General features: G+C 43.1%; 1 protein-coding gene across 1 annotated transcript in view; it reads left to right on the forward strand.

Annotated features, from left to right (window-relative positions):
* Window positions 1–22,161, forward strand: part of Pigu (phosphatidylinositol glycan anchor biosynthesis class U) — an 80,726-nt gene that overhangs the window by 8,467 nt on the left and 50,098 nt on the right. The window contains exons 2-6 of the mRNA XM_021181322.2: window positions 3,824–3,888; window positions 13,415–13,474; window positions 14,772–14,834; window positions 19,109–19,218; window positions 21,940–22,040. Of these exons, the coding sequence (XP_021036981.2) occupies window positions 3,824–3,888; window positions 13,415–13,474; window positions 14,772–14,834; window positions 19,109–19,218; window positions 21,940–22,040 (399 nt within the window). The remainder of the gene's footprint in view (window positions 1–3,823; window positions 3,889–13,414; window positions 13,475–14,771; window positions 14,835–19,108; window positions 19,219–21,939; window positions 22,041–22,161) is intronic.

Below are 22,161 nucleotides of genomic sequence, written 5' to 3' on the forward strand. Positions count from 1 at the left end.
CCTAAGTTCAATTCCCAGCATCTACACGACAGCTCACAACTGTCTGTAACTGCTGTTCCATGGGCTCTTTCTAATTTAGGATCTGATGATTGGACTCAGGTCATTAGTCTTGGCAGCAATCACCTGATCACCAGAGCCATTTTGCCAACCTTCAGAAGAGGTGCAAAGATGCTGGAGAGATGGCTCAGCAGTTGAGTCCTTATTTCTCTGAGTTCTGGAATTTGGATCCCAGCATCTACATCAGGTTGTTTACAAACACCAGTAACTCTAGCTTGAAGAGATCTGACAACCTCTTCTGGCTTCCGTAGGTACTTAACACACACACCTGTACACACACATACATATACACATAGTTGCAAAAATATGTAGTTTCTGTTTATACTTTACCCAATATTACTGTAATGTAGTGGGCTCAATCTGTCAGCATTGTTAGTGCATATATCTTATAAGAATTGAGCCAGTTTTCGCAGCCTGATGCTGCTGAGGTCGCACTCGAGAGGTCTGTCCACAGGGGCAACTCCTTTTCTAGTGCCAAAGACATCAAGAAAATACTAGACAGCATGGGCATCGAGGCGGATGATGGCTGGCTCAACAAGGTCATCAGTGAGCTGGGTAGAAACAACATTGAGCATGTCATCGCTCAGGGTGTTGGCCAGCCGGCTGCTGGGGCTTGGGGCTGTTTCTGCTGCCGTTCTGCCCCACTGCAGCAGAGAAGAAAGGCAAGAAGAAGGAGGAACCTGAGGAGTTGGATGATGACATGGAATTTGACTTGTTTGATTAAATTTCTGCTCCCCTGGCTCGAGAGATGGCTCAGCGGTTTAGAGTGCTGACTGCTCTTCCAGAGGTACTGAGTTCGATTCCCAGCAACAACATGGTGGTAGCGGTTTAGAGTGCTGACTGCTCTTCCAGAGGTACTGAGTTCGATTCCCAGCAACAACATGGTGGTTTACAACCATCTGTAATGGAATCTGATGCCCTGTTCTGGTATGTCTGAAGACAGCAATGATATACTCACATATCTAAAGTAAATAAATAAATCTTTAAATTCCTGCTCCCCTGCAAATAAAGCCTTTTTATGTATCTTGGAAAAAAAAAAAGAATTGAGCTGGTGGTGGTGTATGCCTTTAGTCCCAGCACGCAGGAGGCAGAAGTATATGAATCTCCAAGGTTGAGGCCAGCCTGGTCTACAGAGTGAGTTCCAGGACAGCCAGGGCTACGGAGACAAACTCTGTCTTGAAAAACAGAAAACAAAACAAAATAAAAGAATTGTACTGCTTCCTTGTGGTTGTCCAGTTTTTGGCCTGGTGGTCAGTCTGTGACCTCGTTTTGCATCCAGTGGTTATGTCTCCTTAGTGACTATCAATCTGGGACATGCTCTTTAATTTTTCAAGATTCCTGGCAGTTATTTTGCCTTCAGTTTGGATTCTCTGATGTTTTCTGGTGGTTAGACAGAGGGTTTGGTTTGCTTGTTTTCCTCATTGTACTGCATTGGTAGCATGAGGACCACAGAAATGTTCTTATCACCACATCAGTGTATCCTGAGATACTTGATAATACAGTTAACATATTGATTTTAATGGATCACCTAATTAAAGCAAGTACTATAAGGTCTAGATGAAATTATTACTTTTCCCTTGCAAATACTTTGTTTTTCATACTTTTGCCCACTGACTTCAGCATCCACTAATGATGGTTTTCTTTGAAAACCATTCTGTGGGTCAGCCAAGTGATGACTTCCTGTTCCATTCTTCATTTTTTTTTACCCTTTTTTCCCTGGTGTTGAGCTCAGATCCTCTCACTTGCTTTGCAAGTTGCTCTGCAGCTGCATCACATGTGTGGCCTTCCTACACTTGCCACTTCGCATTCTGTATAAGGGTCTTAGAGGGCTTTACTGCTGTGAACAGACACCGTGACCAAGGCAACTCTTATAAGGACAGCATTTAGCTGGGGCTGGCTTACAGGTTCAGAGGTTCAGTCTATAATCATCAAGGCTGGAGCATGGCAGCATCCAGGCAGACGTGGGGCTGGAGAGTTCTACCTCTTGTTCCAGAGCAGCTAGCAGAAGGCTAACTTCCAGGCAGCTAGGATGAAGGTATTAAAGCCCTCGCCCACAGTGACACACCTATTTCAACAAGGCTACCCCTCCTAATAGTGCCACTCCCTGGGCCAAACATATAAACTATCACAGAGAGCATTTCTTTTTCTTCTACCTATTTATTTATTTACAACATAGTTTTAATGCTTAGTATATCAGTATATATTAGTATATCAGTAGATACATATATTATGTATTTAAATAAATCTCCATTAATCAGTGTTAGAATTATTTTCAAGTTTTTATTAAGAGGGGCTGGAGAAAATGGCTCATCAGCTAAAAGTACTGGCTGCTTTCCCAGAGGATCTGGTTCTATTCCTGGCACCCACTCAATGGCTCACAACCATCTGTAACTCAGTTCTAGAGGATCTGATGCTTTCTGGCGTTCGCAGGACCAGGCACATATGTGATACGCAGACATACACACAAGAAAACACTCATACATAGAAAATAAAAAAATTATTACTCTGAGGGTTGTACTGAATATTTTATCAGAGACTTGATCAGTTATTTCCTAAGATAATCTGCCTAAAGATTTATCATTTAGGGTCAGGCATGACAGCACTGGCCTTTTATCCCAGCGTTGGGAAAGCAGAGACAAGTGGATCTCTGTTGAGTTCAAGGCCAGCCTGGTCTATGTAGAGAGTTGGAAGCCAGCTAGAGCTACATAGTGAAACTTTGAATAAACCCAAACATTATCATTTTGTTTAGGTGGAGTATTTGCTTAGTGTTTACAAGTTTTCAAGTTCAGTCCATAGCACCAAACCAAACCAAAAACCCCCCAACCACCCCTGAAACCACCACCAACCAAAACAAAATAAAACAAAAACAAATTCTTTAAGCTGGTCCTGGTGGTGCATGCCTATAATCCTAGTGCTTGGGAGGTGGAGGCAGGAGAGTTACATAGTTTAAGGTGATTCTTGGCTGAAAAGGAAATTTGAGGCCAGACTGAGCTCTTTAGCAGGTCAGCTAAAGATCTCAACAAGCAAACAAACTGAAGTGTCACCTTTGCTGGGCTTGATGGCTTGCTCCTGTAATGCCAATACTTCGGTCGGGGTGGGGGTGCTGAGGCAGGTGCCACAAGAGTGGCTGCCCATTTCACTAGCTTGGATAACCTTTTTAAAAGCCAGCTGCTGATTTTGTTAATTGTGCTTTGGAATAGGGCAGAATGTACATAAAAGGAATGCTTCAGAGCTGACGGAGGTTGCAAGAAGGTAGACGTATATGATTTCCTAAGGATTTATTTTATGTGTATGTATGGATATCTGCATACAAATGTGTGCCTGCCAATGCAGAGGCCAGAAGAAGGCCTGTTGGCAGTTGTAAGCTGCCCAGTGTGGGTGCTGGAAGTTAAACTGAGGAGCAGGAGTGGTATGCATGTCTTGGTTGCCACGCTATTTCTCCAAACTTAGAAGTTTACAGTTCTGTGTAAAGCTTTCTCATAATGAGCATTGCCCATGATGGAAAGGACTACTTTGTATGGGAGAATTGTCCATTGTTGAAAAGTGCTAGAGAGAGAGAGAGAGAGAGAGAGAGGAGAGAGAGGCTTTGAAAATTTCATATGTGTGTATTGTCTTGAAATTTTTTCAAATGAAGACCTTCAGCTATTTGCTTGACCAGAGGTAAAGGAATTAGATAAATTCAGGCATTTCTTGGTCCTAGGAATATCTAACACTTTATGACCATTTGCTGATGTCTCTAAGTGAACTTGTCTTTCTTCCCTTTTAGTGGTTGAAGGCCTTGCACTGTTGGATCTGGGAGTGTCTCCATATTCTGGAGCAGTATTTCATGAAGTAAGTATGTGCTTTCTTTTCTGGCACTGAGAGTTAGTTTATAGTCATGGATACCAAAGCCTGAACTCTGTTTGGTACAGACATTGAAAAAGATCTCTTTTTGGATAGGAATAGCCCTTTCGTAGAATTATAGGGAAAATGATCCAGGTTAGGATCTTGAGAAAGAGAGAGATACAGAGATAGTGAGAGAGACACCCAGAGAGACAGACACAGAAACCATGTTTATGTTTGTGTGTATGTGTGTGTATGCATGTGTGTGCTTGTGTGTGTACAACTTTCAGGAGTTAGTGTTCTTCCATTGTTGAGGTCCACTCTCCACATGCCAGCCTGGCTGGCAGTGAAGCTTCTGGGTAATTGTCCTGTTAGAAGTGCTGAGATTCCAGGTGCCACCAGCTTTCTGTGGGTTCTGGAGACCAAACGGAGGCTTCTATAGAAATTACTTTTTTTAATGGCAAGTTTTAAGGAGCTCTCAGTCCATGAATCACTGTATGCTGAGTGGCATGTAACTGTTTTTTGTTTGTTTGTTTGTTTTGTTTTGTTTTTTTGAGACAGGGTTTCTCTGTATAGTCCTGGCTGTCCTGGAACTCACTCTGTAGACCAGGCTGGCCTCGAACTCAGAAATCCACCTGCCTCTGCCTCCCAAGTGCTGGGATTAAAGGCGTGCGCCACCACCACCTGGCTATGTAACTGTTTTTTTAAATGCTTGCTGTGACATTGGTTTCTTAGAAAGCCCACTGAAGTTTGTTGAAGCCATAAAATTAGTTCCCTCTTGGACTGGAGAGATGGCTCAGAGTTTAAGAGCACCAACTGCTCTTCCAAAGGTCCTGAGTTCAAATCCCAGCAACCATATGGTGGCTCACAACCACCCGTAATGAAATCTGATGCCCTCTTCTGGAGTGTCTGAAGACAGCTACAGAGTACACATAATAAATAAATAAATTAATTAATCTTAAAAAAAACCCAACACGCATACACATGTGCACTGGGGGAAAAATAAGATTAATTAAAAAAAAAATTAGCTCCCTCTTTTGTTTTTATATTTTGAAACAGCGTTTTTCTGTGTAGCCCTGGCTGTCCTGGAACTCCCTTCTGTAGACCAGGCTGGCCTCAAACTCAAAGATCTGCCTGCCTCTGCCTCCCAATTGCTGGGACTAAAGGCATGCGCCACCTCCACCCATCTCATGAAACTAGGTTTTTTTTTTTGTTTCTTTTTTCTTTTTTTAAAGATCTACGTATTTTATTAAGTACACCATGCTGTCTTCAAACACACCGGAAGAGGGCATCAGATCCCGTTATAGATGGTTGTGAGCCACCATGTGGTTGCTGGGAATTGAACTCAGGAACAGTTAGTGCTCTTAACTTCTGAGCCATCTCTCCAGTCCCCATGAAACTGGAGCCAGGCGTGGTGGCGCACGCCTTTAATCCCAGCACTTGGGAGGCAGAGGCAGGCGGATTTCTGAGTTCGAGGCCAGCCTGGTCTACAGAGTGAGTTCCAGGACAGCCAGGGCTACACAGAGAAACCCTGTCTTGAAAAAAACCAAAAAAAAAAAAAATAAAGAAACTAGTTCTTAAAACTAGTAAAAACAAGGTAGACGTGGACTCCCACTGTGATCCCAGAGGCACTGCAGGGGACTGCCATGGTGAGGCCTGCCCAGCCTGGGCTATATGAGACTCTTATCTCAAAATGGCAAAAGAACAAAAATATATAAATGTTCTTTGTTGAGTAATTATCCCCGTCTCTTGGATTACTGTCACACACACCTTTCTTGTTAAGTTTTTCCTGGTTCAGTCCTGCTCATTTACTTTTTACTCTGCAGTTGGGAACATTTTTCTAAACTGTGAATCTGAATTTGTCACTGTTATGCTTGGCACCTGTGTTTGCTGCTAATCTCAGGCTTAAAATCTGGATCCTTAGAGGAGCAGGGAAAGCTCTCACAGAGTTTCTTTCTGATCCCCTTTTTCCTTGCCTTCCTTCTTTCCTGCCTTCCTTTTCTTAAGCACACAAGTCAGTTATTAGGTATATATGTTTGACATCCACATAAGAGCCCACTGCCCCAGGGCCAGTGTGAAGCATGGTAAGCTGTCAGTGTTACTGTACCACGTGTCTGTTGTCTAACCATCTTTGCTCCTGCTGTTGTTTCCTAGAAAGCCATTCTTCCTTGTGTGTGTGTGTGCATGGCTCTATTTATGAGACACAAACTTAGATTTTCACCTTATCCAGAAAACCATCCATCACCACTTTACACTCAGTTAAATGCTCCTGCTTTATCACCCAGGGACTCTTATCCCTTCCACGGCTCATAGCCCACTTTTTTTTTTTTCAAGGCAGGGTTTTTCTGTGTAGTCTTGGGTGGCCTAGAACTCAAGAGGTCCACCGACCTCTGCTCCCCACGTGCTGAGACTAAAGGTGTGCTTCACCACTGCTGGCTCATATCCCATTCTTAAACTCACCTCTGATCTGCCAGGTGTGGTGGCACATGCCTTTCCTCCAAGCACTCAGGAGGCAGAAACAAGTAGATCTCTGTTCTACATGGGGAGCTGTAGGTCAGCCAGGGATGCATATTGAAACCTTGTCTGAAAAGAGAAGCCAGAATTACCTTTATGCTTATTTCTTTTTCTCTTCAAAACTGGTACACCTCTTCATCACTGACTTCTGGTGCCTACCTCTGTGTCTGCATTCTCAACCCACCCAGGCCCTGCTTCCTCTCTCCTGCCTTTAGAGGCTCTTGTACTTACCAAAGACCAGTTATTCCTAGGTTTCAGGGAGAGAAAGTGAGACACAGACACTGGGTTTATAGTATTTGCCTGTCAGTCACTGTCTTTCCTTTCTCCCTGCCCCCTTTACTTCCCTTTTGTTTTGAGACAGGATCTTATATAGCTCAAACTGGCCTCTCTGTAGCTGGGGATGATTTTGAATTCCTGGTCATCTCACTGCTGACTCCCATGTGCTAGGTTTATATGCACTTGAATGTTTGAGATGCATTTATCTTATGTCTATGGGTGTCTTGCCTGCCACATGTATGTCTTATGTACCACATATGTACAGCTTCCACAGAGGCCAGAAGAGGGCATTGGATCCTCTGGAACGGGATTTATAGACAGTTGTTAGCTGTAATGTAGGTGATGGAAATTGAACCTGAGTCCTCTGGAAGTCGATGTTCTTAATGGTTTAGTCGTCTCTCCAGTCCAGGTGCTTATGCTTATGCTTGTTAAACAAACAGACTCCAGAGCAAAGAATATTATCAGAAATGACAACGTCCATATCAGAGTGACTGGATGGGTTTCTCAGGAAGAGTGGTTGCAGCTCTCTCTGTACTAATTACAGCTTTAAACCATAGTAGGTAAAGACTGATAGCCCAGGCAGGGGAGACAGCTCAGTGGGTACAGATGCTAGCGCTGCAAGCTTGATGGCTTGATTCCAATCTCGGGAAACCACGTAAAAAGCCAGATGGGGTACATGTATCTTTAATCCCAGCACTTTGATAGTTAAATAAGGCATAGAGACAGGAGACTCTCCTGGGACCTAATGGGTCAGCTAACCTAGAGTACACAGCATAGCAGCATAAACAAAAAGAGACCCCTGCCTCAATAAGGTGGAGGATGACAGCTGATTCCTGAAAGTTTTCCTGTGACCTCCAAATGTGTGCTATGGTGTGCATCTCCCCACCCCGGCATTTAAAAGAAAAAAGGACTCATATAAAGAAGGCTAGTCTCAAATTAGAGTTGGAGACAGTATTCCTGTTAACAGTTGCTAGAACAAGTGGGAAATGAGCAAGAATATTGAAAGTGGTTTTTTTTTAAAGCTGTGTCTATTCTTAATTTCTATGTATGAGTGTTTGCCTGCATATATTTGTGTGCATCATTTGTGTGCCTGGTGTCCTCAGAGGTCAGAAGATGGCATTGGACCTCTTGGAGTTATGGATTGTTATGAACCACCATATAGGTGCTTTGAGTTGAACCTAGTTCTCTGCAAGAGCTAGTGCTATGTCTCCAGCCTGAAGAATATAGAAATTCTGAATAATGCTGTCAGCCAGATTGATCTAGAATGCTCCATCCAGTAACATCTAAGTGCATTTTAAGTGTGTGTAGAACATTTTATGTTCTGTCCATAAAAGAAGGTTCAGTGTATTCGTCACTTAGAGATTCATTTTTGCTGACCAAAGAAGAATTAAAGAATTAACATCAGGAAGATACGTGGAAAATCCCTCAAATCTTTGGAAATGAAATAACCCATGAACCAAAGAAGAAATCAGAAGGGAAATTAGATAGTATCTCTGAAATTAATGAAAACGAAAACCGTAGTTTATTGTATATGTAGAATGTTACTAAAGTAGGACTTGGGGAAAATTTATGGCCACTCAAATTGATATACAACATAAAGGCAGATTATATTCAATATGTGCTTCTTGATTCCAGTTTGATCAAACTGCCACAAGTGCTAGCTAACTGGGGGGCCAGCCATTTGCTGGTAGACTTTTTGAGAAATGTTACAATGTTTTTCTCATTTGGGGCCTTTCTAAACTGTCTGAAGCATCAAGAAATTTCAAAAGCAGGCTATTTGAAATATAAATATAAGTTCATATGTGCACACACACACACACACACACTATGATACGTTAATAACAGAATCTGTTACTCCTTTTGGAACTTTGAAAGAGACAATTGATAGCTCTTTTTAAAAAGATGTAGGAAGTTGATCTCAGGTAGCCAACATGGTGAGATTTTAGCTTCTGCCAGGCATTCTGTAATTTCTTTGTACACATAACTGCCTTTACTCAACCCTAGAGACCTGTGAAATAGATTTTTTAATCATTTATTTGTTTTAAATTTTGTGTGTGTGCATGTTTTTATCTGCATGCATGTTTGTGAGCCACTTGCAGGCTAGGTACCTTGCACCTAGCTAGGAAACATTTTACTAAAATATCTGTCAGTGATCATTACGATGTTGTGGGCCCCCTCCCCCTTTTCTTGAAATAGGGCTTTTCACATACTCAGGCTGTCCTAGAACTCACTGTGTAGCCTGGGCTGGCCTCAGCTTCTCAAATGCTGTGATTATAGATGTGAGTCACTATTCTTGGCACAGATATATTGTAGTGCAGTGGGGGTTGGTAATAGATTTTCCTCGTAGGGATAGGCAAGTGTTCTACCGTTCCACTACATCCTTAGCCTACTCTATAGTGTAACAAAGCACATTTTTGCATGTAGTTAGGAGGTGGTAGGCATAGATAGTTCTGAGCCACCACACTAAAACCTAACTATGCATTTCCTTTCTGATTCTGATGGACTGGTAAGCTAGCTTACAGTAGTGGGCCAGCTAAGTTGGCAAGGACAAGAAGAAGAATAAATACCAAATTGTTTGTTTAAAGGCCTTGGAAAGTACCAAGATAATCAAAAGTCAAGAGCAAAGTTCACAAAGTGAGATTCAGGGACTGGAGAGGTGGCTTAGTGGTTAAGAGCACTGGCGGTTCTTACAGGGGACCCAAGTTTGAATATTGTTAGCATTCCTGTCAAGTAGCATTTAACTGCCTGTAAACCCAGCTACAGGGATCTAATAACCCTCACCTGGCCTTCCCTGACACTAACATGCAAGTACAGACATACCAAAAGACAGACAGACCGACAGACCCCACACACATACACACACGCACACACACACACAGTGTGACTAGGGTTGGTAATGTGGTTCATTTGGTAGAATAATTGCCTCAGATACATGAAACTCTGCCCTCAGTTCCAAATATCTCATAAACCTGGTGTGGTACTGCATGTCTGTAACTCAAGAGGTGGAGGTCATCCTTGGCTGTCAGCATGGAATACCTGAGATCCTCTCTCAAATAAGCAAAGCAAAGCAAAGCAGAAAAGCAAGACCAGAGCCTGTAATCACAACATTGGGAAGATGGCGGCACCATGGCCCGAGATTCAAGGTCATCCTGGCTACATAATGACTTTGAGGCCGGCCTTTGCTATATTAGACTCCATCACAAAGGTTCAGAGCCAAACCAAACTCAAAACAAAACACAGAAAAATAATTGTATGTTCTTTTTAAAGAAGTGGATCTCAGAGCTAGGGAAACCTTGCATGTATCTTAGTGGTAGAACATGTGCCTATCCTGTTTCATCCTTAGCACCACGGAAAAACCAAACCAGACCATCACTCATCTACCCACCACCAAGACCCCCTGAAGAGAAAGCACATCTCAAACATAAGGACACAGAAAAGTAAAAAGGTTGAAAAAACTTGGTCTTGAGATGTAGCTCAGTTAGTACATGTACAAAGCCCAAGTCCCTAGGTTTAATCTTTGGCACTTATGAATCCAGGCATGGTGGCACACACCTATAGCACAGGAAGAGGAAGGAGGAGGATCGGGACTCTGACATGGTCTTTGGCTACTTAGTGTGAGTTTGAGGATAGTTTATACTTTATGAGACCCTGTCTCTTAAACTCAAAAAGCATAAGGAAGGAAGGGAGGGAGGGAGGGAGGGAGGAGGGAGGAGGGAGGGAGGGAGGGAGGAGGGTATCATGCAAATAGTAGTTTGTTGAGTTAATGTAGTTTATTACTGTCAGATGACTTTAAAGCTAAAAACATAACAAACAAAACCCCAAGACCCCCACTTTACTAGACACGGAGAGGATTATTTTGTAATAATATAAAAATTTTTAAAAAAAGAAAAAAAAAACACTATAAAAGGGGCTGCTTGGCCCCTCCTCTCTTTCTTAAGTTCTTACCTTTCTTATTCTCATCTCTAGCTCTCCTTCTCCCCCTCCCTTCCCCCTCTCTCCACATGGCCATGGGCCTCCCTCTTTCTTTTACCTTCTCTCTTTTCCTCTGCCTTTCTACAATAAAGCTTTAAAACCATTCTATATACAGCTACCCAGGAGATAGTCATCCTACATAGAACTGCATCTAACTCGCAGCTTCAGACTATACAAATCAGGGGTGGAAATGTAGCTCACTTGGTAGAGAGCTCATTTAATATGCATGAATCCGAATCCTTGGGGTCATTGCACAACATTGAATAAAATAGGAGTGGTGGCACACCCCAGGTTTCATTTCCAATACATTAAAAATCAGTGACAAGCTGAGCGGTGATGGTGTATGCCTTTAATCCCAGCACTCAGGAGGCAGAAGCGGGCAAAGTTCTGAGTTCCAGGACAGCCAAGGCTACACAAAGAAACCTTGTCTCAACAAACAAACAAACAAACAAACAAACAAACAACAAATATTTGGAATTAAGCCAAGTTCTCTTTTGTATTTGTACTAAGGATTGAGCATAGTGCCCATACATAATGAACACAGCACCCCCGGGCCAGCATGCACGTTTAAAGTCGTCTCATGGAAATTAGAGTATATGGTCTTTTTAAAAGATTTATTTTTAATTGTATGTATACGTGAGTGCTATGTGTGCAGGAGGCCCGAAGCACCAGGTCCTCAGGAACTGTAATTACAGAACAGCTGTGTGGGTGCTGGGAACCAACTCCAGGTCTCTGCAAGAATGCAAGTGCTCCTAACCCCTCCCTCGTTGCCTTCTCCCAGCCCCTAAAATATATTTTTAATTGAATGATAGTGGGACAAAAGCATCATACCAAAACTTTTGTGCTACTGCTAAAGCGACATTGAGAGAAAAATGTATTGCCACAAACAAAAAAGAAAACATTATAAACAACCTCATGTTAATGAGATGGAAATTTTGATGAAAATGTACATAAATGTCTAGAAAATACTAGTTACCTAGATTAATAAAACAAAGCAAATCAGAATAATGTTTACTACATGAGAAAAATTGAACTCACAATTTAAGTCTCTCAAACAAAGCAAAACAAAACCTTGTGAAGCTAGACGTGGTGGTACACATATAACCCCTGCCCTTGGCAGGCCAAGCAGGAGTATTGGGAGGGAGCCTGAAGCATCATTGGTCACACAGTATGTTCAAGGCCAGTTTGGCCTACATAAAACCTTGTCTTAAAACCGTTTAAGTCGGGCGTTGGTGGCGCACGCCTTTAATCCCAGCACTTGGGAGGCAGAGGCAGGCGGATTTCTGAGTTCGAGGCCAGCCTGGTCTACAGAGTGAGTTCCAGGACAGCCAGGGCTACACAGAGAAACCCTGTCTTGAAAAACCAAAAAAAAAAAAAAAAAAAAAACAAAACCGTTTAAAAAAAGGAAAAACCCCAGGTCAAGATTAGCAAGTGAATTTTCTCGAAACCGTTTCCCCTTGAGACAGGATTCTGTAGTGTAGCCCAGGTTGGTCTTGAACTTTTCACCCTACTTCAGCCTAAGTGCTGGGATTACAGCAAGCTTCATATGTGGGTTTCTCCATGGGCCTCCCAGCATGAATTAGCATTAGTTGTTGTTTGGTTTCAAGACAGGGTTTCTCTGTGTAGCCCTGGTTGTCCTGGAACTCACTCTGCAGACCAGGCTGGCCTCGAACTCAGAGATCTGCCTGCTTCTGCCTCCCAAGTGCTGGGATTAAAGGCGTGTGCCACCACTGCCCATTAAGGCAAGAATTAGCATTTTTAGATAGATTTATCAGAGAATAGAGGAAGGAAAATTTCCTAGTTTGTTCATTCAACAATCTGTCCTGTATGGAGTGTCCCTCCTTCCCTCCCTCTTTCCCTCCTCCCCCTCCCTCCCTCTTTCTTTCTTTCTTTCTCTCTCTCTCTCTGTCTCTCTCTCCCTCTCTCTTCCCTTCTTCCCTTCTTTCCTTCTTTCAGATGCCAGCCATGGTGGTGTGCATCTTTTGTTTGTTTGTTTGTTTTATATGAGTATACTGTAGATGTTTACAGACACACCAGAAGAGGGCATCAGATCCCATTACAGGTGGTTGTGAGCCACCATGTGGTTGCTGGGAATTGAACTCAGGACCTCTGGAAGAGCAGTCAGTGCTCTTAACCCTGAGCCATCTCTCTAGCCCCTCCCTGTCCTTCCTTCCTCCCTTCCTTCCTTCTCCCTTTTTTTCTTTATTTTTGAGACAGGATCTCATGTAGGCCAGATTAGCCCAGAACTTGCTATATCCAAGATGACTTGAGTTTCTGATTCCCTGCCCTCCTGCCCCTGCACTGAAGTCCTGTAATTATGAGCACTCACTAAGCATACTGGGGCTTTGCAGGGCTAGGTTTCATGTAACCTAAGCAAACATCTTACAGACTGAGCTACTTCCCTAGCCACTGTTTACTTTTTCATATGGGGTAAACTGAAGGGCCCAGGCTGGCCTTGAGCTCCTCCTAAGTTCAGTCTGTCTTCCTACCTCAACCACTTCAGTGTCTACTGCAGTAGATCAAAACCACCAAGCCAAGTATGCCAGGCAAATCTCTAACTTGTTCTTTCCTCTACTGTGTTCTGTTGTTGACAGTTTCCGTGATACCATGTGATTTAGGATGCTAAGGTTTTCAATTAGTACGGGATGCTGTTGCAGGAAGAACCAGATGTTTTAGATGAATAAGTTTTTCCCCATCCCCAGTTTAGAAATTGATAAATTATATTATATTAAAGTTTAACTTAATTTTTTCCATCTTTGTTTTTCTCCTACAGACTCCATTAATAATATACCTCTTTCATTTCCTAATTGACTATGCAGAATTGGTATTTATGGTAAGTATCCTTCCGAAGAAAATCAATATCTATATACACAGATTTGTATTTATAGTTTGTTTTTAAGAAAATAAAGAGCTGGGTGTGCTGGCGCACGCCTTTAATCATAGCACTTGGGAGGCAGAGGCAGGTGGATCTTTGTGAATTTGAAGCCAGCCTGGTCATAGCAGGTTCCAGGCCAGCCAGGGCTGTATCATGACACCCTGGTCTATAAGAAAAAAAAAAAAAAATGGAAAGGAAAAACAGGAAGTAGAGTTTCTCAGAAAGTAAAAGTCAAGCCTTAATGCCTTTAGTCTGGACCCTGGCTTTGGGGTGATGGTATGGAGTATGAGGAATGAGTGGGCAATCTGGCCAGTTCTTCTTTCTTACTCTTTGGTTTCTGGACTATGTAGTCTTCAATTTTGTAACCCCAAGATTCTATGGTTGGCTTTAACTGTGCCAATTTGGAGGGCATTCTGAGTTTCCTAAGCATTCTGCCAAGATATTCTGAGGGGGCTGAAGAGGTTTTCAAGGACAAGAATTGAAGATTGAGATGACAGGGTGAGTTTTGAGAGCAGAACAGCTTGAAACATTAGTCTGGAGTTGAAAATCTGGGTCAGGATATAAGAAACATTGCTAGCTATAAGTTAGTGGGCAGTGGTAGGACACACCTTTAATTTCAGCCCTCAGGAGGCAGAGGCATGTGAATCTCTTGAGTTTGAGGCCAGCCTAGTCTACAGAGAGAGTTTCAGGATAGCCAGGGTACACAGAGAAGTTCTGTCTTGAACACCACCACCACCACCCCCCAAATAAAAAAGAAAAGAAAAGAAAAGGAAAGAAAAGAAAAGAGAAACCCTGAAGTCTTCCTTAATTTTGTTGGCTGCTATTAATTCAAGCCTTGGGATGTGTGAGGCACTTGGTATACCCGATGCTTACAGATCAGTGGGTATAACCCCTATTTACCTTTATACACAAACATACACATACATGTCTTTGTTTGTTTCGTTTTCTGAGACAGTCTGACTATGTAACCTAGGTGATCCTGAACTCATGTGAGTCCCCAGCCTTCCGGGATTACCGTGTTACCCGCGACACCTGGCTTATTTTCATTTCACTTGCTGTTCTAGGGATATAGCCGTCAGATTGACTGGACAATAGTCCAGGGCATTTGTTGCTTCCCTAAGTGAGCCTGGCCTGCTTGTGAGTTTGGTACTGGGTAGTCAGTGCAACACCATCCCAGAGTTCTTCAGGCCTGGCAGCATCTGGCATCCTGAACTGACCTGGCTCTGTTTCCTCTTACTCCTCTTTCTCTTGACAGATAACAGATGCCCTCACTGCTCTTGCCCTGTATTTTGCAATTCAGGACTTCAATAAAGTTGTGGTGAGTCATTAGTGGGTAGGACCAAGCTGGTGGGATTTGGTAACTCACTTATTATGGCAAAGAATCAAAAGTCATGTACTTAGAGATCCAACTATGTAAAAATGTGAAGGAGTTAAGTGGGACTGGTGAGTTGGCTCATTGGATTAAGGCCTTTGCCAGCAAGCCTCAGGTGAGCTCTGTCTCCAGGGCCAACATGATGGAATGGAAGGAGAGAGACGATCACTGGAAGTCATCCTCTGACCTCTACCCTACCACAGACAGAGACATGTAGACACACACACACACACACTTCAAAGGAAGGAAGAAAGTGAGGAAAAGGAGAGGGGCATGTGTGGCATGTTCGTATTGGCTCACACCTGCAGTCCCAGACCTTGCGAGGTAAAGGCTGTATGAGAAGTGCGGAGTCATTCTCTGCTCTATACCAGTTTGTGGCTAGCCTGGGCTTAATGATATACTATCTAAAATAAAATTTTATTGTATTTATTTTTTAATTTAATTTTATTATTTTCTGTGGGGATATTTTGTGTGCATGAATGACTGTGTACCACATGCACGCAGTGCCCTGGAGGCCAGAAGATGGCCCCGGAACTGGAGTGATAGAAGGTTGTGAGCCACCATATGGGCGCTTGGAATGGAACCTGGGTCTTCTGCATGAAAAAGTGCTGCATCGTTCTCCAGCCCCTAAAACAAAAATTTAAAAGTCTTCCCTTTTATCAGTTTATTATTTCAAAACGAAAATGAATGTAGCCTTTAACTCACTGTATTAGGCCTCTTGAAGTAAAATTGGACTCCCATTGTTGATGAATCTATTTTCCTTCAGACAGTAATTTGGGGGTTGAAGATTGAAAGCAGGGCCTTGGAAAATGCTAGGCAAGTGCCATCCCACCGAGCCGCACTCCCCAGCCCTAAAAGAATAATCTTAATTAGAAAATTTGGCATATTGGGCTGGCGAGATTGCCTAGTCTATAAACATGCCTGATGCCAATCTTGGCAACCTGAGTTCAGTCCCTGGAACCCACAGAATGGAAGAAGAGAACGGACTCCCACAGTGGACTTCTGATCTCCATAAGCATGCCGCGCTGCATGTGAGCTCTACAGACAAGTAAATAAGTGAAAAGCCCATTGATGTAAAGTGTGCCCCTAATCGTGTACTAGCCACAGAGAATTGCATCCTGGGACCATTCTCCTTGTCCAGGCTTCTGAGAGGTCACATGTGTGCCTCATGCCTGCAGGGGTCTGAAGATGCCCTGGACCTGGAGTTACAGACAATTGTGTGTCACTGTGTGGGTGCAGAGAATAGAACTCAAGTCCTCTGCAAAAGCTCTTAACCGAGCAATCTCTCCAGCCCGGTGTGTGTGTAGGGGGAGGATTTCTTTCTTTCTTTCTTTCTTTCTTTCTTTCTTTCTTTCTTTCTTTCTTTCTTTCTTTTTTTTTGTTCCTGTTTTTGAGATAGGCTCTTACATGGTTGTCCAGGGTGACCTTGAACTTTTAATCTTGCCTCTATCTCCCGAGTCCTAGGACTATACGTATATACCAGCATGCCCAGCTAACTATGCTATTTCTTATTGTACCAAGGTGTGCTCTTATCCTCAAGACTGAATTAAATTTTGAAATAATTTTGTTTCCCTATTTCCAGAGTTCAGATTTTTTTTTTTTTTTTTTTTGTTTTTGTTTTTCGAGACAGGGTTTCTCTGTGTAGCCCTGGCTGTCCTGGAACTCACTTTGTAGACCAGGCTGGCCTCGAACTCAGAAATCCGCCTGCCTCTGCCTCCCGAGTGCTGGGATTAAAGGCGTGCGCCACCACGCCCGGCTCAGAGTTCAGATTATTATGACATAGGATCTCTTGGATAGAGTGAGGTTGATTTACACTCTGTCAGAAATGACCTCGGTTTGAGTGCCAGCTCTTTTGTTTTGTTTTTGCTGTGCTGGGAATCAAGCCCAAGGCCATTGATCTGCGGCTGAGCCGCATCCCCAGCCTTTTTGTTTGTGTGCCTTGAGACAGGGTCTTGGTACATACGGCTCAGCTAGAGTTTGTGGTCTTGGTGCCTCACCCTCTCTAGTCCTGGGATCAGAGCTAGGCTCCACCTTCATATGACTGCTGAATGCAGCAGCCCTTAGTGCTGCTGCCACATGGCACACTGCTCTATTGCATCCCTGTCCCCGTGTGTGGAGTGAGACCCAGGGTCGTGAGTGTGCGGCCGTCGACTGCTGAGCTACACTCTGAGCTTACTGTGATGGTGCACATGGAAAGGACAACTTGCAGGTATTGCTTCTCTTCTTCTACCATGTTGGTCTCAGGGATTAAACTATGGCTGTTGGACTTGATGGCAAGTTGCTGGAGCTCTGCATGTAGTTGAGACTGGCCTAGAACTAATATGTAGCCCGACTCCTGAGTGCTGGGATTACAGGTGTATGCTACTACACCTAGCTGTTGATTTAGGTAGGATGTCAGTACATGTATTCCTGAAAGACTCTACTACTTTATTAAGGAGGAGGAGTCACTTATTAGTATTATGAGGATAATACTAATTCCTTCAGTATTATCATCACTGGCAAGTTGGTTATGCTCCACTAAGTAATTCTTCCCATCCGTGCTCGTGCAAGTAACTCTAATTAAACTCAACTGGCCTCCTGGTCCCCCCTCCTTCTCTCTCAGACACAGACACAGACACACACACACACACACACACAACACACACACACACACACACACACACACACACACACACACACACGAAAATAGGTTTGCCCGGCAATGGTGGCTGGTGGCTCATGCCTTTAATCCAGCACTCGGGAGGCAGAGGCAGGCGGATTTCTGAATTCGAGGCCAGCCTGGTCTACAGAGTGAGTTCCAGAACAGCAAGGGCTATACAGAGAAACCCTGTCTTGAAAAAAAAAAAGAAAAAAAAAAAAAAGAAAAAGAAAGAAGAAAATAGAGAGGTTCTAGAGAGATGGCTCAGTGGTTAAGAGCACTGATTGCTCTTCTAGAGAACTCAGGTTCTATTCCCAGCATCCACATGGCAGCTCACAACTGTTCAAAATTCCAGTTGCAGGGGATCCAAAGCCCTCTTTTGCTCTTTAGGGGCTCCAGGCACTCACGTGGTTCACAGACACATGCTAGCAGGACACCCAAATACATAAACTAAAAGTAGAGAGGGATGTGTTGGGACAAAGTACAGCAGGAGTGAGTGAGCAGCTGATAAGAGAGCAATGGGGGCTGGCATGGCTAAAATATCATTATGTACATGTCTGACGTATTAAAGGATAAATAAAAATTACATTTAAAAAGTCTCCATTTGCTACAAGGATCTTTATAGTCTGGGGACATTTGTCTTGATAGGATTTGAGACACTATCCCTGTAGCCTGCCATAGCATCCTGGAAAGCTGGTTCTGAGGGCACTTCACAGCTAGCTCTCTTTTCCCCTGTCAGCCTGGGGGATATGAATGCTAACTGATGGTAGCCAGTTGATTTTTGCAAAAGTGACATTAGCCTAATCTGTCCTTTTCTGCAGTGATGTTTCTTTTTTGGAACTCATACCCAAGAATTTGTTGGGATACATCAGGGAAAACAGAGCTTTCCACCCCTGTGTGACTGCTCCCTAACTCTAGCTCCCCAGCCATTCCAGTTTCTTTCTCCATCATAATTCTTTCTCATACTTCCTCTATGAAAGTATTAAAGAAGACCAAACAAGCCAACGTTTGAGATAGAGGAATGAGGAAGGGAACCTGAGATACTGTGCATCCGGATGGATCACTGGAACTGCTTGAACATGTTTTGTTGATGGAACTTTCAAGCCCTGCCACCACTGATGTTACCTCCCACAATGACTAAGTGGCTTGGCCATACATTAATCCATTCATTTTCCCACTGTGCTAAGTGTTACGCATACACAGAGAGCAAATTAAGTAACCCGAACCCTTGTGGAACTTAGACTCTGGGGAGGAGCCAGGCATCAGTCAGTTAGAAGTACTGCCGAGAAAGAGTGTTTATAGTAGAATGTGTATACACACCTAAAGGAGTGCACACCTTCCGGAAAAGGGAGAGCTGAGCTCTCCAGGCTGTGTGGAGTCAACCCGGGGAGAGTTCTGGGAACATGGGGAGCACCATGTGCTGGGACTTGGTGGGTTAGGTGGGGGACTAAGTGTGCGGAGCCTGGAGAGGTAGGGTAGGGAAGACCGCAGTGCAGACCAGAGCAAAGATCTCTGTCTTCATCCTGGAAGCAATGGCAAATCATCTGTCATGTGTGTCTTGTGCATCCTCTCCCACCTCTAGTTTAAAAAGCAGAAACTTCTCCTAGAGCTGGACCAGTATGCCCCAGATGTGGCCGAACTCATCCGAACCCCCATGGAAATGCGCTACATCCCTCTGAAAGTGGCCCTGTTGTAAGTACTCCCCCACAAATCAGAACTCAGTGCCAACAAACGCAAGGAAAATCTGATGAGACTCTCCCATGTTGTAGTTGTAGAGATTTGCAGTCTTAGTCATCAAGTATTTGCCGTACTTCTCTTGCACAACTGGGGTTAGGGCCAGCAAGAGAGACAGAGCCATTCTGTCTCTGTTGAGACAAAGACTCACACAGGGACAGGCACAATCAAACCCTTCACAAAGGCTTTCTGACTCAGTGCTGGCCTGGGCTCCAACCTGATTGTAACTAGTGTTTCTTAAAAATGGTAGTTCTTTATTAGTAGTACTTTGGGTACAATTTTGATCTTTCTGTGCTGCTGTCTCATATAGCTTCTGTATTTCATATGCGATTTAGTTTATAATTCAGAAAACTGGGCTAGGTGACAAGCTTGGAAGAGTGGCAGCTGCTGATGCTTTAAGAAAAATTCTCTAGGAGTAATTAATATGCCAGTGAGTGTGATCCTCTCAGATCCTTCTCATCTGTGCTTCTGAGATAGGCAAAATGAACTATTTAATCAGCCAGTAGTCAGCAAATATTAATAACATGCTAGTTTCTAGGAACACATACTAAACAAAACATAAATTTCCTCATGGAAAAACATGCCCTTAAATTTTTTTAGAATTAGGAGCTGGACATGATGTCACATGTTTGTGATCCCGGCCACAGGGCCTAAGGAGGGAGGACTGCTGAGTTTGAGGCTAATCTGTGCTATGTAGCAGTATTCCATATCAGAAAACAAGGGTCTGTGGAGGGAACTTGGTTGGTAGAATGCTTGCATAGCATACAAAGCCCTGGGTTTGATCCTCAGCACTGAATAAATTGGGTGTGGTGGTGCTTGTCTGTAATCCTACCACTTGGGAACAGGAGGCAGGAAGATCAGAGGTTCAAGGTCAGCTTCACCTACATAGTGAGTTTGACCCCCACTTAGATATTCTGGGGCCGGGCTGCTTTTTTGGAGCCTTTACTCTGTGTATGAATTTCTTTTTCAGTATTCCGGGTAGATGTCTAGGCAGCTGCTTCTTTTGTGTCACCCGCTACTTAGAAATGATTTTGTGTTTTTTCCTCCTATGAGATAATTTTGGTATATCTGTTCTCAACTACATATTTCAGAAATTTGATGGGAACTACTTTAATAGGACCAAAGGTTTAGCAACATAATGAATCCTTATAGACTCTTGTATCCCCTGAGGGTAGTTTCATAATAGCAGCAGCCATTTCTTTGAAGGTTGTGTAACAAGTCTGATTGCTGGGAAAAACAAAAAACAAAAACCCACCAAACCCCCAAGAGTTTCTAGGCATTTGGTTTTAGAACTACTAATCTTACGTTCCAAGGAGGTAGTATTAGATTTAAGGTCTTTACTTGTAAATAATTATTATAATCTTTTTCTAAGACACTGGTGTATTTCTTCTTTTCTGATAATCAGAATTATGTAACTGACCTTTCTTCCTTTGTCTGCTGGGAAACTCAGCCATGTCTGAGGCTGTTATTGTAAAGCTGTAGACCTGTCTGAGGCTGTTATTGTAAAGCTGTAGACCTGTCTGAGGCTGTTATTGTAAGCTGTAGACCTGTCTGAGGCTGTTCTTGTAAAGCTATAGACCAGTCTGAAGCTGTTATTGTAAGACTGTACAGTTGTCTGAGGTTGGTTATTACACAGCTGTAGACCTGTCTGAGGCTGTTCTTGTACCACAGCTGTAGACCTGTCTGAGGCTGTTCTTGTACCACAGCTGTAGACTGTCTGAGGCTGTTCTTGTAAAGCTATAGACCAGTCTGAAGCTGTTATTGTAAGACTGTACAGTTGTCTGAGGTTGGTTATTACACAGCTGTAGACCTGTCTGAGGCTGTTCTTGTACCACAGCTGTAGACTGTCTGAGGCTGTTCTTGTACCACAGCTGTAGCTCTTTCGTTTTCCTAGCTTTGCATTTTATTTTCTTCTTAGTATTTCCCCTGGTCTTGATTACGGCTGGTTTTACTTTACTATTATTTTTGTTATTTGTTTTCATTTTAGCTGATACAGATTTTTTTGTAGAAGCAGAACAGAAATAAATAAAGAGAATCCATTCTGGCTGTGTAAGACTTTCCAACTCAAAAACATTTTAGATTCTTCATTTTCTAATTCCATTCCTTCCTACCTTAGCTGGGGAAGACTTCAGCTTAACTCTTTCATAATGGGAGGTCAAGATGTCCTGTGAAGTTCTGTGCCAACGAACTTGTAGGGTTAAGAGGATGCTTTGTTCCTGGGTCTGGCTCAGGAGATAATGCTTGGCTATGAAGAGGGCTAGTAAGGAAGAGTGCTGGCTTTAGAACCAGGAAGACCTGATTTTTGAGTGCATTTAATAGCTTTAAAAACTTGGACAAGTTATTTAATCACTGAGTCTCAGTTTCCTCATCTACAAAAGTAAGATAATGTTGCTGGCCTGCTGGTAGAGACTTGAGATCCCAGCACTGAAAGGTGGGGGCAGAGGGTTAGGAATGCAGGGTCATCACCAGTTCAAGGCCAGACCCAAAAACCACACAACAATGCAAACAAACAAACAAACAAACAAACAAAATAAAAACAAAAATATTTTTGCTCATTTATAGGATCTTTGTGATTCTTAAATAGAAACATGACAGTTTTGTATATCATGGTTGTGGTGGCCAGGACTCTCTGGTCCATTGATCAGATTTGCTAATGACAAATCTATGTGTTTTCCCTAGCTATCTCCTAAATCCCTACACGATCTTGTCTTGTGTTGCCAAGTCTACCTGCGCCATCAACAACACCCTCATTGCTTTCTTCATTTTGACCACAATAAAAGGTAAGGCATCCAAGAAGAATATAAAAGATACAGGGTTTTATTACACTCATGCACAAGCTGACATGGTACCACCAACTTCAATCCTATCCTATCTGGGAGGCTAAGACAGAGGGATTTGGAA

Source organism: Mus caroli, unplaced genomic scaffold, assembly GCF_978045245.1.
Source record: "Mus caroli unplaced genomic scaffold, Mus_caroli_1 scaffold_2, whole genome shotgun sequence".
Taxonomy (NCBI): Eukaryota; Metazoa; Chordata; class Mammalia; order Rodentia; family Muridae; genus Mus; species Mus caroli.